This window comes from Miscanthus floridulus, chromosome 11 (assembly GCF_019320115.1).
Source record: "Miscanthus floridulus cultivar M001 chromosome 11, ASM1932011v1, whole genome shotgun sequence".
NCBI lineage: Eukaryota > Viridiplantae > Streptophyta > Magnoliopsida > Poales > Poaceae > Miscanthus > Miscanthus floridulus.
The window spans coordinates 75177642-75195026 of NC_089590.1; the positions used below are offsets into that span (position 1 = coordinate 75177642).

A 17385-nucleotide genomic window follows, 5' to 3' on the forward strand; every position below is an offset into this window, starting at 1 on the left:
GGAGGAAATCTTTATTGTCTTATGATTGTTGATGACTATTCAAGATACACATGGGTATTCTTCCTTCATGATAAATCCGAAGTTGCATCATGCTTCAAAAAGTTTGCTAAGAGAGTACAAAATGAATTTGAAGTGAAGCTCAAAAAGATTAGAAGTGACAACGGTAAAGAATTTGACAACACAAACATAGAAGCCTATTGTGATGAAGTTGGGATCAAGCATGAGGTCTCCGTAATATATACTCATCAACAAAATGGTGTAGTTGAGAGGAAGAACCAGATATTGATCACTCTTGCAAGAACAATGCTTGATGAGTACAACACTCCCGAAGCTCTATGGGCGGAAGCTATCAACACCGCATGCTATGCATCCAACCATCTATTTCTTCAAAAGTTTCTTGGCAAGACACCTTATGAGTTGCTCAATGGGAAGAAGCCGGACATCTCCTTCTTTAGGATGTTTGGTTGCAAATGCTACATCTACAAGAAGCGGCAACACCTAGGGAAGTTTCAAAAATATTGTGATATTAGTTTTCTTGTTGGTTACTCATCAAAGTCCAAAGCATATAGAGTATTTAATCATGCCACTGGCTTGGTTGAAGAAACATATGATGTGGAATTTGATGAATCTAACGGCTCCCAAGGAGCACATGAGAATCTTGATGATGTAGGTGATGAACCATTGAGGGGGCTATGAAGAGTATTCTGGTTGGAGACATCAAGCCTAATGATGATGAAGATAATGTGCAAGTGATCAATCCACCTTCTTCATCAAGTATGTCACAAGATGGTGAAAAAGATGGGAGAATAGAAAATAAAGATACTCATGTCTCCCATGAGCAAATGGTGACACAAGCACAAGATGTTGATGCTCCACATCCTCCCCCTCAAGTGGTTGATAGAAGAAATTCACCTCTACTTCAAGCTCATCCACAAGATCTTATCATAGGGAGTCCATCAAAGGGAGTAATGACTCGCTCACAAAAACTTGTTTTATTTATAGAACATCACACTTTTGTCTCTTGTTTTGAGCCTACCAAGGTATAAGAAGCTCTTCAAGATCTAGATTGGATCAATGCCATGCATGAAAAGTTGAACAACTTCACCTGCAATAAAGTTTGGGCTCTTGAAGAGCGACCAAAAGGTGCAAGAGTCATTGGAATAAAGTGGGTGTTCCACAACAAGCAAGATGATCAAGACATTATTGTGAGGAACAAGGCAAGACTAGATGCAAAAGGGTTCTCTCAAGTTGAAGGTTTGCATTTTGGAGAGACCTTTGCACTGGTTGCAAGACTAGAAGCCATCTGCATCCTCCTTGCATATGCATCACATCATGAAATAAAACTATATCAAATGGAGGTGAAAATTACATTTTTAAATGACTTTATAAATAAACTAGTCTATGTTAATCAACCTTCCGGGTTTGAAGACCCTAGATATCCTAATCATGTTATAGGTTGTCCAATGCGTTATATGGGCTTATGGGCTTAAGCAAGCCCAAGAGCTTGGTATGAGCGCCTTCAAGACTTTCTCATTGAGAAGGGCTTTACCATTGGGAAGGTCGACACCATACTATTCACCAAGAAGCTTGATGAACATATCTTCATTTGCCAAGTGTATGTTGATGATATCATCTTTGGATCATCAAATGAAGATTCTTGCAAAGAGTTTGGTGAATTGATGTCGAAGGAGTTCGAGATGTCAATGATTGGAGAGCTTACATTCTTTCTTGGTTTTCAAGTCAAGCAAATGAGAGAAGGGATTTTCATCTCTTAAGAGAAATATACAAATGATCTTCTCAAGAGGTTCAAGATAGATGAATGTAAGCCAATCAAGACACCAATGCCAACCAATGAACATCTCGACCTAGATGAGGGAGGTAACATGGTTGATCAAACTCTCTATCGCTCTATGATTGCTAGCTTGTTATATTTAACCACATCTAGGCCTGACATCATGTTTAGTGTGTGTATGTATGCTAGATTTCAAGCTAATCCTAAGGAAATTAATTTGATTGCTGTTAAAAGAATCCTTAGGTATCTTAAGCACACACCAAGCATTGCCCTTTGGTATCCTAAAGGAGCTATATTTGAATTAGTTGGCTATTTCGATTCGGATTATGCCGGTTGCAAAGTTGATAGAAAAAGCACATCTAGAGGGTACCATTTGCTTGGTAGATCACTTGTGTCTTGGTCCTCGAAGAAACAAAATAGTGTGGCTTTGTCCACCGCCGAAGCGGAATACATTGCCGCGGGTGCTTGTCGTGCACAAATTCTTTATATAAAACAAACTTCGCTAGACTATGGTATAGTTCTAGAAAAGGTACCTCTTTTGTATGATAATGAAAGTGCGGTAAAACTTGCAAATAATTTGGTTTAACACTCTCACACCAAGCACATAGATATTCATCATCACTTTCTTAGAGATCATGTTGCAAAGAATAATATATCATTATAAGGTGTAAGGACCGAGGATCAATTGACGAATATCTTTACTAAACCGCTAGATGAGGCGACTTTTTGTCAATTGCGGAATGAGCTCAATGTGCTTGATTTTAGTAACTTCACTAAAAAATGAGCTTGTGTTGTCCCTTGTATTGCATTGTAATATACAACATGTTTACTTTATGGTATGCTCTTAGGGCTTGTCTAACATGGTTAAGATAATCACCGAAAGCGAGGGAAGAAGCTTAACCCTGGATCAAAATTGACAAGCAACTAGATTTACTTTCAAGTATTGCATTGCATATGCATGAATGTTGCTTTGTCATTTATCTTTAATTGCCCTCTTATTGTCTATTTTCTTAAAAAGAATTATAGCCTAAGGCAAAATATTTTCAAAAAATTGAGGGTTTGAGAGAGGCCTCTCACATCTGTCCCAATTGGTGTTTATTTGGATCTCATTGAAGTTGGGACTTGATTGGGAACAAGCAGCACGAAGAACTTTGAAGATTTGCTAGAAAAAGAGTGATCGGACACTGCACCGGACTCTGATGTCCAGCGTCCGGTCAGTTCATAGGAGGTGAACCTGCTGCGATGGAGTGACCGAACTCTACTGTTCAGCGTCCGGTCAAATGGTGGTTTAGCGTCTGGTCGATCGAAGATGAAGGATACAGGTTGCACCAGACTCTGGCTCCATCCGATCAATGGTGATCGGACATGTCCGGCTGCGATTCCAGGGGTTTTGGACATCTCTAGAATCGATCAGACTCTGGGTGACAGCGTCCGGTCATTGTCACCAGAGCGTCCGGTCAGTTGAAATCATGCGGGGTTAGGACTTCTTCTCCGTTTCCTTTTCTGTCTCGTCGGGGGACTTCTTATAACCCAATCCACCACGCTGTTTGACCTAATCTTCATCCCACAATGCGCCGACATCACCGCTGTGCCCTAGTCACTGACTTAGCAAGCTCACTGCACCGCCCAGCTAGCCACGCCGCCTAGCTCTCGAGCCGCGCCGCCTAGCTCGCTGCGCCGCCCAGCTCCCGAGGCGTGCCACCCTGCTCCCGCGCCCTCGCCGTCGTGCTCACACACAGCTGCTCCAGCACACCACCTCTAGCCCACGGCATCTGCGCCCGCACCTTCTTCATGTCATTGTTCCCTACGCCAGCACTGTCGTCATGCACTGTGCCAGCGCCGCCACCATGCCCTACACCAGCATCGCCACCGTGCCCGTGCTCCGCTTCAGCGCCGTCGGCGTGTCTTCACCAGAGCCGCACCACAGCACCAGTCGCTCACAGCTCAACAGCACCACCAGAGCCTCCTCTTGCTCCTACTTTGTAGATCCAGTGCTCACTGCCTCGCTGGAATCCCAACCCTAGCCGATCCAGTGGTTCCCCGTTTCGTTCCTCTTCTCATCGATTCACTGGTTCATCAGGTAGCAAGCCCTCGTTTCCAATTTCGTATCTATTGTTTGCTTCTTAAGGTTTCGTATCTCTAGATATGTTGTAATTATTTATAAATCCAATCTATTCTAACGTACAGCGAGTCGGTGTTTCTGAGGTCTCATTGGCAGTTGTCAGTCAACTCGGGGCCAAGCTCGCGAGTACAGATCGATGCCAAGCCTCGGAAGCGACAGTTGGCAGTTGATCTTTGTCAATGACAATTATTCTTTTCAGATCCATCAGATGGCTCGTGTCAAGAATGTTGGAGGAGGTCCTGGTGATGAGGATCTGAGGCCCCCGCCTTGCCAGCCTACAGATGCAAAAGGTAAGGCGACGAAAAAGCTAGCGACAAAGAAGCGCAAATACTCTGATGCAGATACAGCGAGAGTAGCTATTGAGACCACAGAGCGCGCAGAGAGAGGAGGTGCTCGGAGTGGTGTTGTTATTGCAGATCAGCTTTCTCCATCTACGAGGGCTATACTTGAGCAGGTTGAGCGCCGTCATGGTGGTCCAGCTGGGACTGTCATGGTTGGAGGACGACGTGTGGCTATTGATGAGAGTCAGCCTCAGAGGAGTCACAACAGCAGCCACAATCAGCAGAGCAGACTCAAGAGAGAGAGAGCAGGCCAAGGAGACAGAGCAGGCACCTCAGCCATAGCTTCACCACTCTGGTCGTACCTGTGCTCCAGTCACACCAAGGTTAGAGACACAGCGGAGGGGTTCACGTCCACTACCTAGACCATAGGGTCCGCCTCTAATGACTCACTTGGATTTGAGAGCCACCACGGCCAAGCAGGTGTAGTAGCTCAGATTTGTGGAATTTTAGTGGTTCCCCTCGAGGAGGGATGACCGAGCTTCAGATGGTTTCTACACACCACTGCAGGAAGATTTTTATAATACATATCTTAACAGTGGGGCAGTATTCAGATCTCAAAGGGTGTGCAACATTGAGTCCATTGTAGCAGCAGCTGAAGAGCATATTCGCCCTTACCTAGCTTACCTGCTAGGGTTGATAGATTTACTTGGACGGACAGGCTTATATGTTCCATCTTAGGTCCATCAGTTCTATGCTACACTTTGGATTGACCCACTACATAGATTCATTCACTTTACTTTTAGAGGCAGAGATTACAAGTTGATGAGCTCTAGGGTTAGAGAGATACTCAGACTTCAGGAGCAGCCCATCCGGCTACATGAGGTTTGCTATGGACAGATAGTGCCTCCTAGATGCCCTTACGGCGGTCTTGTGCCCCCTATAGATCTGGTCTGCCATTGCTTCACAGAGTCCTTCAGCGAGGGGTCGAGTAGGACACCCAGTGATCTCACTCCTACTGCTAGAGTGCTTGATTCTATTATGAGGAGGACACTACTTCCGAGGATAGGGTATCGCGAGGGCTTGACTCGCATATAGCTATGGCTACTGAACTCTCTGATGCAACAGACTATGTTTGACATTTGGGATCTCCTTCTATTAGAGATGGAGGATACTATTATAGAGGGGGTCAGAGGTCATAGGCAGCTGCCATATGCTCACTAAATTACATTCTTGATCCATAGGGCAGTTACTGTGAGGCCATCTGAGATGCTGATAGAGTATAGTGGTGCTACTACAGAGTTCCTTGCATACAACATGACTCAGATGATCCACCATAGTGTAATGAGTACTCCTAGCCAGTCGTGCCGTTGTCTAGAGGTGCCAAAGACTATAGCCTATCAGGATGAGACCATCAGGGGCATAGCAGCTACTGAGGAGGAGCAGTTAGATACTCAGCAGGAGGGGATGGTCGCGAGCGACCCTAGTGACAGCTCAGATGATGACTACCAGCCTATCCCTCAGATGTCTCCACGACGACATGACCATGAAGTTGGTAGCTCTAGTTTAGCTCCACCTGCACCACAGACAGATCCCGCTCTACTTGCTATACTTGAGCGGATGAGGCAGGATCAGGCTCGCTAGGCTCAAGAGACTACTGCTACATTTGCACAGTTTCAGACTCGACAAGATGAGTTCCAGCGACAGCAGCAGGCTATACAGCAGCAGCAGTAGGCCATGCATCAGCAGTAGCTTCTCATGCAGCACAACTACTTGGATTTATGCAGCATGTTGTGACAGTTATTGGGGCTCCACCACCATAGCCTTCACCCTAGCTTGGTCAGCCTGCCACTACTTCTATGACTCTAGCTTTATAGCTCAGTGGGCTTCAGAGTTAGGGACCGCCAGCGCTATAGTTTCCTTCACCTATAGAACAGGTGTCCCAGTGGTTTGCTTCGCCAGTGCCAGCCCCACAGTTCACTCCTCTTCATACGGGCTTTACTCCACCTCAGAGTTCGTCAGTGCTCACCCTAGTTTTTAGGGGCCTTGGTGCTTCATTCAGTGAGTTGATAGGGCAGCCTACTCTACCAGAGCTACATGTCCTAGGTCCTTCCATAGTTGCACCTATTATCGGGACTACAGAGACGCTCCTTTCTTCAGTTGCATCATCAGAGTCGCCTGCTACAGTCATACCTGTAGAGTCTTAGGCCGCACCTGTCCCCGATCCGACCCAGACCGCTTCAGCATCGCTTCTAGCTACGGAGGGTTAGACTACTCAAAGCTTAGGATCAGATGATGATGGCACACAGTTCCAGCTCGCTCCTCGCACCTCAGCGCCCGACTCATCCGCTACAGCCACGTCGTCCGACCCTTAGGTTTTGGTGTTTGATGCCAAAGGGAGAGAGGAATCGAGTATGTTAGTCTTAGGGGGAGCGATACATTTAGGGGAGTCTATCTATTAGCTTATAGCTTATCTATTACATTTGGAGTTTTATGTGTGTGATACATTATGCATTTATGTTTACTATTATGCATTGAACTACTTAAATGTGATCGTGATATTTATGTGATATGTGACATGTGTGCTCTCTACTTTGAATTATTTATATATCATATCACTTGTGTTATACTCATTTACTTTGCTTCCGTGTTTAACTCTGATGCAAATGAGCTTTATTACTTGTATTCATGCTTATTTCATACCTTTGGAGTACATTATGTTGGCTTGAGTCATATAAGCTTGCCTAACTCTTTTGTTCTTATTGACAAAAGCTTATATGATCCAAGCATGTTAAAAACCTCAACTCTTTCACATACTCGAGGTGGTATTGTCATCAATCACCAAAAAGGAAGAGATTAAAAGCATCTAGGCTCCTAGTTGAGTTTCGGTGATTAATGACAATACGTGATTATTGTGACTAACGTGTGTTTTGCAGAGGCAATTAAGTTAGGTCACTGTAATAGAGATCGATTGGGCTATCATGGTGGTCATGCCCCTACGATGGAAATCGTTTCGGTTTTCAAAGGATGGACAACAAGGTTAAGGATGGACTAGTTCTAAGTGTCGTTTGGTGTTGAGGAGACACTTAGAGTAGTTTAGGACTTTATTTTTTTTCTTTGGCCATACTATTAAGAGGGTATGGACGGGTAGCTTGACCTAGGTGAGTCTAGTGGGTTAGGTGTGGTGCACACTTGCTAAATCTAGCACTAGGTAGCTCCTAAAAAGCTCTTAGATCCATTGGAGCAAACTTTATTCACGTATGATCTAGAGTTGGGAGTGAATGAAGGGTCAAATGCTGACCAGACGCTAGTTCCGGAGTGATCGGACACTGGCGCAGAGTCCGATCAGTTCATTTGATCAAGGTGAAATCGTCTGGACGCAACCGGACGCTGAGAGGTGAGTGACCGGACACTGGGTACCAGCGTCCGGTCGACTTCAGTAAGGTTCCAGAGAGGGAAAATCATTACCAGACGCTGTCCGACGTCCGATCATAACTTAAACACTGGATGTTCGGGGAGAATTGACCGAAGCGTTCGGTCAACATGACCGGAGCGTCCGGTCACCCCACAGAGGCACATAACGGTTTGTTTTTCAACCAAGGTTATAAATACTTCCTCCATTCGTGTGGGAGGGTACTTTTGCTCATTTCATCAGCTGAGAAACACCGTTGAGAATGCCAAGAAGAGCAAGGTCCTAGTGAGGTGATTGAGATTTAAGAATCCCAAAGAGAGCCCTCATTAGTAAAAGCAAGAGTAGCAAAGTGTGCATCCACCCTTCTTATTAGGCTTGTCGTGGTCGAGTGAGAGTTCGTGCTTGTTACTCTTGGTGATCGCCATTACCTAGACGACTTGGTGGTGATTGGGAGTTTGGTGATTATCCGGCGGAGCTTGTGGATGACCCAACTCAAGTTGTGAGCGGTTGTGGGTGATTCACTGCGGCGGAGTGTCAGAGAATCAACCCATAGAGAGCACTTGATTCTTGCGTGGATCAAGGGGGAGCTACACCCTTACGTGGGTGCTCCAACGAGGACTAGTGGGGAGTGGCGACTCTCTGATACCTCGGCAAAACATCGCCGTGTTCCTCATTCTCTCTTTACTTTGTACATTTACTTTGAGCAATTCAATTCTTGTCATTTACATTGATAGAATTGTCATGCTAGAGTAGGATTGGAACACAGGTTGCTAAACTTTTGTGCGGTAGATCAATAGAAACATTTTTTAGGCACAAGGGGTTAATTGGGCTAACCGTAGGACTTAATTATTGCAAAGAAATTTAGAATTAGCCTAATTCACTCCCCTTCTTGGGCATCTTGATCCTTTCACCCGGCATACCCTGTGGCTACGCCACTGAAGATGACACTTGTACATGTCTTGTTTAGTTCCAAAATATTTGATGTTCGCTTCACCCAATTCCTCGTCAAAAAGCATCGTCTACATTGATTTTGTGCCATGTTCCAACTCGCTGACAGAGGTAACCACTTTAGCACATCTGGCATGGCTTTTCCCTGTCCACCCACAGAAAGAGTCAAACACTCTACTTGCCTTTGCATCGAAAGGGAAGCTATTTTTGTCGATCGGAGCTAGATTGAGAGTATGCCTAAATCCTCTGTCGTAAAATAAGTACACATCTTACTTATCAAGAAGTCAAACTTTTATGAAGTTTACTAAATATATACAAAAGTACTAATATTCATGACATGGAATATACTTTCATAACAAACTTATTTGAAGAAACACATATTGATACTATTTTTTAATGATAGGAGTTAATGTCATACTGAGCTTGAAAGGTGCATAAGATACCTTTCTATAGTAGTTGCCCGTCATGTTGTTCGAGAAATGAGCTTATAACTCATTTCACCAATGATTATCTATACTATAATTTCATTGTACTAATAAAAAATTTGATGTTTATATTTGTTCACATAAAAACTTAAATCACGTTCATGAAAAAGTCATGTAATATTGATGACTATAAGTGGAAAGTTACTTACATCACACTGAAAATATTATTATTAATAGCACAAGACATATTTAAAGTTAAGTTCTTGTAGCATTATCTTTTTCCCGTTGTAACGCACGAGCAAGATCCTAGCGATGTAGAAGACCCACCAATAGTAGCGGGTAGCACATATCCTAATATTGATGAGTTTTAAGTTGGCACTTGCCCAACATGCTATCAAACATAAATTTGAATATATGATAGAGAAATTTAGAGTTGTAATTGTTATTTACTCTTCTTGCATGCATGATGCCTCATATTGTCAGGTGCAAGTCAAGGAATGGTTCTAATCAACATGACAAAATTTCTATTAGCTACCATCTCATGACAACAAAATGTTGATCACATAGTTGTTGCAATCAAGCCTAAAAGGCAGAAAAACATGTGCTGCAACCAAGGCTAAAGGAAACAAACAAGCGGTTGCAACCAATACTAAATGGAAGAAGTAGGCTGAGGTCAATGAAGAACCAAAAGATAAAAAAAGTTGATGCCTATACCTCTCAACAGTCTTGCCATGGGCACAAGAAGCAAAAAAAAAGGGCTTCTCCAAGCCCTGCAACGAGTGCTAGAAGAAAGAGAAAGTTTAGCTTATGAGCTTAAAGCAGTTTGTGATGTGTTCATATGTTTATTTTGTTTGTTTTCAACATGCATACGTAGTATGCAAATTCTCTATTTTGAAGACTTTTTGTTGGTCAAGATGACATGTCTATATACTGATGGATGACCTTTTGTTGGTCTGGTATGGAAGAAAACATATTCTAAACCTGATGTATCGATGCAATTATCAACTTATTATTTTCCTTTCTTGAGATCTCTTTTTACTCCGCAGCTCGAGTGGTTAGCGCAGCGAGGCCCGAGGCAAGAGGATCAAGGTTTGATCCCTCGTTGACATGGTAACTTTGCATGGCACGCATAAATTTCCCCAAGCCTTTTGCATGGCACTTTGTTTTTTCCCCTTTGGTGCTCGCACCTGCGCTTGCATGGCACGCGTAGATGGTTTTCCCCTTTGGCGCTCACATGGCGCGAATTTAGGATCGATTTGTTCACTGTCGCTCGATTTTTCTTGTGCTCGCGTGTGCCCTTGTATGGCGCGCGTAGATGGCTTTTTCCCCTTTGGGGCTCGCATGTTGTGAATTTAGGATCGATCTGTTCGGTCGCTCGATTTTTCTTCTTTTGGCGCTCATTTGATTCGACGTATGGGTTACTACTTGCTTCTTTCTTTTTCAGGCCTTGTTTAGATTGGGGTTAGGAATCAGTATTTGACATTGTAGCACTTTCGTTTGTATTTGACAATTATTGTCCAATCATGGCCTAACTAGGCTCAAAAGATTCGTCTCGTATTTTACAATCAAACTGTGTAATTAGTTATTTTTTTATCTACATTTAATACTCCATGCATGTGTCCAAAGATTTGATGTGATGGAGAGAGAGTGAAAAAACTTACAATCTAAACAAGGCCTCATTTGTGCGTTGATTTCATAATCCCTGACAATACTACGGACGCGGCAGGGTCTGCCGGCATGACGTGTCCTACCGAGACATCATCATTCGACGCGACAGAGTCCTCCACCGAGACGTCGTCCGACGACGCGACGTCCTGCGACGTGTTGAGTCCGGCTCGAGGCATAGGTGGAGATCTTGACATAGGTGGCGTAGTCCGGCACGATGAGGCCTAGGGGTTCGTGTCAAGAACCAATAAGGGAGCATGGCGCCGTCGAGCGCTTTCGTCGTTCCCAGACCCAGTGCGGCATGCCAGCCATCTCTGCGATGCCGCCGGCTGCGAGCGCGTCCGTCTGCTCCCAGACTTGGTGCAGCATGCCAGCCATCTCCACGATGCCACCAGTGTTGTCGCTGATCGGCCATGCGTGGAGCGAGCAAGGAAGCATGGGGGAGCGGAGGGGATATGGGGATGACAACAGAAGGGGCGTGATTTTATTTCCCCTCGTGAAGCGGCGCGGGGGAACCAAAGCGACGGGGCGTTCGCGTCCACAGGCCGGTTCAAGGGGTTTTTGAGACTGCTCTGCTTCATATTTTTCAGCTTCGCTCCATATTTTTTTAGCCAAACGGTTTGAGCTCTATGCACTCTGTTCGAAGAAAAAGAGTGGACAAACTCTAGTTTTTTTAGCTGCTCTACAATAGAGTTCGTGGAGCAGTTCTAAACACCCCTAAAACTTGTCTCACACTAAGATACGCAAAACCACATCAGGAATTATTTCAGCTACTAAATGCTTATATATACAAATTAAATAGCAATTCTGGCCCGGTATATAAAACGACTTTAATTTCGGGTACGAGGGAGTACCGACACATGAGTACACTCAAAACCATATTTCCATCGAAATCGGAGAAGACCAGAACGACCTCTGTCCCGCGAGAAGCGGTCAACGCGAGACCGTGATGACCTGTTAGCAAATTCATAACTAAGGGCAGTCCCAATGAAAAAAACTAGTAGTTTCTATAACATAGGATACCGCACAAAAAAAGTACTACTTTCCAACCCATGATTTCTATGAGTAATAATTATTTTCTCTTTCTCTCTCCCAACTCTATCTTCTTCCTCCAATGGGAGTGCGACACGAGCTCCCTAGAAACTGGTGGTTTCTCCTCAATATCGATTTCATGGTTTCTTGATGCATTGGGTCAAGAGTAGACCTGATTTCTTCATGAAGAAACCATTTCTATGATTTTTGCTCTCTTTCTTCATTAATTACGTTGCCATGTCAACGTTTTACCTACGTGACAAGTCATTTAATGAGGATAGAAACCATCGTCAATGCACCATTGGATCTGCCCTAAGGGCTCGTTTGGTTTAAAGCCTGGACCAAATTTGCTTGGGTGAGGAGGTGCCTGGGTGCTGCCTGAGCTCCATTTGGTTGGGACCCTGGATAGCTGACTGGGTCAGGCAGGGGCTGCCTCAGCCAGGCGACCGAAAACAAGCGCCCGGGTGTAGCGCCGATGTTGCCTAGGTGGGCTACTGTAGTGCTGTCTTGTCAGTGCTTTTTTCTCCTTTATTTATATTATTATTACTTTGCTGTACGCTATAGTTCCTTGACGAAATGAGTGAGACTCTTATTTCTATTTTCTATTGTTTATCTGTGATAGGTGCAACCGAGATACATTTAGTATATTTTATTCTGTTTATTCCTTAATCATATGAATGAATTATTAGGAAAATAAAATATGAAAATTATTTATATTTTATATTACTTTATTAAAGGTTTTATTTATATTATTTTTATATTATAATAATATATATTACTCGAATGATGCTGAAGTTTTATATAGAAGAAAATATTTCTTTTTTATTAAATTTCTCAGGCATATTCTATTTCTTTTTTCACAGCCACGTGTAAAAACTTTTTGTATATTTTATATTTTCTAGTCTTTCTCTCCTCGGTTGATCATGTTCACGTTAAAATTAACATAATGTGTACAGTATAATTATAATTATCTTTCTTCCTCATACGTTCTTTCCTTATGACATTTTTTAAATAGCTAGGAAATCTATTAACTTTATTTGTAATTGTAATTTCAAATATATTATTAATTGAGAAAATATGGATGCTTTTATTTATTTATTATTATTTATAACCATAACTATATAAGTTTAAATATGATATTATACTTTTTATTAGCTTTTAAATATGTAATATATTTTTTACTTCCAATCAAACGAACTATCTTATACCTTATCTGGCCAAAGTACTCCAGGCTTCCTTCGAGGCCCTAGCTCAGCCTGTCCCCTTGTATACGATTTTTGTCTCGCCCACATCGTTTGTGATGAGACGAACATGTTGCTAATTAGCCCAATTTGATAAGAACGCGATTCTCCCCGCGGAAAATATACGTAGGCCACTCCAGGTCGCCAGGTCTCCGTGTCAGGTCACCGCAATCCAAAGGCCGCACCTTTCGCCTCCGGCGCTAGGGTTTCGCCTGCCTCCCAATTCGATCCGCGAGTGCACCAGGACCAGGTACGCCCCCACGATTCCACCCTCGGCACCCAGATTCGGGCTCTGGTTCCCCTAAATCTGTGTTTTTTCGTGGTGTCCAGGTGATCTCTTCCCCTTTGGTCTGCTGTGACGTGGGAGATGCCGCCGAAGTCTAAGAGGGGTGGCGCTGCCGCCGCGAGGAAGGCGACGGGGGCGAGGGGCCGGATGGGGAGGGCGCAGGCTGCTGCGGAGGAGGCGCCGGCTGTGGAGGAGATGAAGGCGGCGCCTTCTGAGGAGGTGAAGGTCGCCGAGGAGGCCCCGAAGGTGGTGGAGGAGCCGAAGCGGCAGCCCTCGCCTCTGCTGCCGCAGCTGGTGGTGGAGGAGAAAGGCTCCGATGCCGCGGCCAACGGTGCCAACCGGGGCGAAGGTATTGTTTCTGCTCCTATTTCGTGCATAGGTCGTGGACTTCTGCTGTGATCTGTCCTGCGGCCTCAGAGATTTAGATTATTAGTTGTAGCATGGCGGTTGTATTATGCAATAATCCCTATTATACTTGGTGGAACATGAACATATATTTTGGCCATTCTATTGATGACAAGCCCAGGATATTTATTTTGATGCCTGTGGCCATTTGGCATTCTGTTTTGACAAAGACTCCTATAGGTTTTACTTAGTTTGAAATAGAACAAAGAAGATTATGTGTTTGTTGTAATTATGGCTGATGGGCTCTGCTCTATATGGGTCAGATATTGTTCACTGTTTTATCTTAAAATAAGCTGATGGGGGTGTGTCTTATGCTCAAATTTTTAGATGACGGAGTTGCAAAAGAAACATATGAAGAAGAGGACAAAGGCGAACGGCTGGAGTTTGAGGATGAACCAGAATATGAAGAGGAGGCTGCTGTAGACTACGATGAGAAAGATTTGGAGCAGTATGAGGAGCAATACGAGGATGGTGATGAAGAGGTGGAGTATACTGAAGATGTGGTTGAAGTGGAGACAGATATGGTGGATGAGGAACTTGATGAAGGTGGTGATGATGGGGAGGGGGAGGGATACGAAAATGCTGACGAAGAACATCATGTGGATGTGGATGATGAAGAACATAATGAAATGGTCAAAGAGCACCGCAAGCGGAAGGAGTTTGAAGTTTTTGTTGGTGGGCTGGATAAAGATGCAACAGAAAATGACCTTAGGAAGGTTTTTGGTGAAGTTGGTGAGATCACTGAAGTTCGTCTGATGATGAACCCTGTCACAAAGAAGAATAAAGGCTTTGCCTTCCTGCGATATGCAACTGTAGAGCAAGCAAGGCGTGCTGTTTCAGAGCTAAAGAATCCACTGGTTGGTCTTAAGATTGACTATTTTATGTTTCTGTATCCTTTTCACAAATGGCTTACATGTTTTATTTAATATATACTCCAGGTGCGGGGTAAACAATGTGGCGTTGCTCCAAGTCATGACAATGATACACTCTTTGTCGGCAATATCTGTAAAACATGGACAAAAGAACATGTATGACAATTGAGATTTGTTTTGTGATTTTCATTTGCTTCTTCACTGAAGAAATAACTTGTTTTGGCTTTTGCAGTTGAAGGATAAACTGAAGAGTTATGGAGTTGAAAGTTTTGACGACTTACTACTGGTTGAGGATACTAACAATCCTGGGATGAATCGTGGCTATGCCTTGCTTGAGTTTTCTACTCGACCTGAGTCAATGGATGCTTTCAGGTTATTGCAGAAGAGGGATGTAGTCTTTGGAGTTGATCGTAGTGCAAAGGTTTCCTTTGCTGATTCCTACCCTCAAGTCGATGACGAAATAATGGCACAGGTGACTACTTATTTTGTACAGTAATTATAACTTAAAAATCAATCATGAATTGCCCATTAACACGTGTACCCAATAGTTTCTATGTATCTACCTGATCTGTTTAAACTTTAAAGTTGTTGCATCCTGATTTATGTTATTTATGATTCAGGTCAGAACTGTATTTCTTGATGGCCTTCCTCCCTCATGGGATGAAGACCGTGTTAAGAAATATCTCAAAAAGTATGGAGCTATTGAGAAAGTCGAACTTGCTCGAAACATGCCAGCTGCCAAGAGAAAGGATTTTGGGTTTGTTACATTTGATACGCATGATAATGCTGTTGCTTGTGCTGAAGGGATAAGTAACTCTGAGATTGGTGAAGGTGATCACAAGGTGTGTTTTACAAATTGCAACTATATTTGCAGTGTCCATATAAATATATATTATGTCATTGTGCAAGTTTTTTTTGTAATGATTGCAATTTCCCGATTCAGGCAAAAGTAAGGGCTAGACTGTCGCGGCCACTACAGAGACCACCTAGAATGAAGCATGGATTGAGAGGAAATTTTAGAGTCGGGCATGGTGCCCCACGAGGTGGCCGTTTACCGTATGCTCGTGCTCCTCCACCTCGCAGGCCTCCGCCACGTCTTGTTCGACCTGCTGTTAGTCGCTTACTACCCCTCAGGAGCCATCCATTGAAGCGGCCCATAGATATTAGAGATAGGAGTCCTGTTATGTCAATGCCGGATAGAGCTAGGCGTTTACCTCCTCCTGAGAGAGCTTATGACAGGAGGCCCCCAGGTTTGCAGGCCTTATATGCAACTGAATCATTTGTTTTTCAGGGCAATGTATTATAGTTGTCTCACTTCTCCCACAATTTGTTTATGTACAGCTCCAGTTTATCCGAAGAGAAGTCCAAGGAGAGAATATGGGAGGCGTGATGAACTTCCTCCTTCAAGGAGCAGAGCTACGATTGATTACAGTTCTAGAGTTCCAGTTGATAGACGTCCCTCTTTGAGGGATGATTATTCACCCCGGGGATCAGGTTATTCAGACCTAGGTCCTCATAGTGCCCCGCGTCTTTCTGATAGACGAGCTTATGCTGATGATAGTTATGGGGGGAAGTTTGACCGGCCTTTACCGGCCTATAGGGAGGGCCGTGGCCGTGATTATGACACCATTTCTGGATCAAAGCGTCCATATGCAGATTTGGTGAGTGCGGTTTATTTGTTTAAAAATGCCCAGGCCTTGAAGTTTGGTTCTCAAATCAACTTAATCATTTTAATGTTCTGTCAAGGATGACGCGCCTCGGTATCAAGAAATTGGTGTTCGTCAGTCCAAGGCACGCTTAGACTATGACATTGGCAGCAGTGCTCGGTATGGAGATGCGTATAGCGAGAGGTTGGTGGACTCGAGACCGAAGTCTTTTCTTTTCTTTTTCGCCTAATCATTTATTCTATTCAACATGCTACATTTTATCCTCATAGGCCTGGACGACCACATGCGGGATATAGCAGCAGCCGATCTATCCCTGGTCATGATTCAGCATATGGCAGCAGCCGTCATAGCATGAGTTATGGAGGTATATAGTCTTTGAAGCTCTGTTATTTTTTAGGGCACCTTTAGCCATGCACTTATTTTAATTTTCATAATGTCAATTTGCATTCTACTCTTGCAGGTTCTGCTAGCAGTGCTGATGCTGGTGGTATGTACCCACCGAGTTACAGTGGTAGCTATGGGTCTCGTGGATCTGATGTGAGTATGAAATACATCCAATTCTACTACTAACTTTTTATTTGGGATTCCCGAGTTCATTTGAATTTTGCATTTGGGCAGGTTGGTGGGAGTTCATATTCTTCGCTTTACTCCTCGGGCCGCAATTTGGGTAGCAGCAGTGGTGGCTACTATGGAGGTAGCGGTTCCAGTTCATATTACTAAGGTGCAAAATCAAATCTTTCCGCCTTTCCCCAAGTTTGTTTCATCATGCTTAAATTATTTGTACCGTCCCTCATCTCTATCACACATGCACACATCATGGTGCTATTGTTGGGGATGAGAAATGTTTCCCCTTGTGTATCAAAGATGCGGGAAGTCCAGAACCATAAACTACTTTAATTACACAGATTTGGCATCACCTCGTCTTTCTGGAACAGATTTGGCATCATAGGACGTTGGTGTAGGCCCAGCATTTTATGGAGCTCCTTGATTTAAGCCCTACAGATCTGGAAAAGAAGTGCCAAGCACCCAAGTGAGGCAATGTTTTCAAATAAGACATTTCAACGAAGCCAGACCATCGAGTTGGTTGAAGCAGTAGTCCTGAGGATGTTCTGGCTTGTTTATGTAATGTAAGGATTTGCTTTATCTGGTCAAGAGTTATGAACATAAGAGCCAGATATGGTGTTTTAAGTGTTTCAACATGTTTACTTCCAGTGTTTCTATAACGTTATTGAGACAGAAA

General features: G+C 43.7%; 1 protein-coding gene across 2 annotated transcripts; it reads left to right on the top strand.

Annotated features, from left to right (window-relative positions):
* Positions 1–12950: 12950 nt before the first annotated feature.
* On the top strand, positions 12951–17385 carry LOC136491236 (uncharacterized). 2 transcript variants are annotated; one of them, XM_066487482.1, is made up of 13 exons: positions 12951–13165; positions 13246–13550; positions 13934–14463; positions 14545–14634; positions 14711–14950; positions 15099–15320; positions 15422–15728; positions 15820–16139; positions 16225–16328; positions 16415–16509; positions 16606–16682; positions 16764–16866; positions 17051–17385. In XM_066487482.1, exons 2-12 carry the CDS (start codon positions 13283–13285, stop codon positions 16863–16865), a joined length of 2355 nt encoding a protein of 784 aa, XP_066343579.1. In that variant the 5' UTR covers positions 12951–13165; positions 13246–13282; the 3' UTR covers position 16866; positions 17051–17385. The 2 variants fall into 2 exon arrangements, with proteins under 2 accessions (XP_066343579.1, XP_066343578.1); XM_066487481.1 differs by having other exon boundaries at positions 12952–13165; positions 17081–17385.

Bases quoted from the DNA above. Each gene is read 5' to 3' on its own strand.
- LOC136491236 (XM_066487482.1), top strand. From the start codon at position 13,283: ATGCCGCCGAAGTCTAAGAGGGGTGGCGCTGCCGCCGCGAGGAAGGCG. The intron at 14,464-14,544 runs GTTGGTCTTAAG...TATATACTCCAG, and splicing joins CAGAGCTAAAGAATCCACTG to GTGCGGGGTAAACAATGTGG. The intron at 15,321-15,421 runs GTGTGTTTTACA...TTCCCGATTCAG, and splicing joins TTGGTGAAGGTGATCACAAG to GCAAAAGTAAGGGCTAGACT.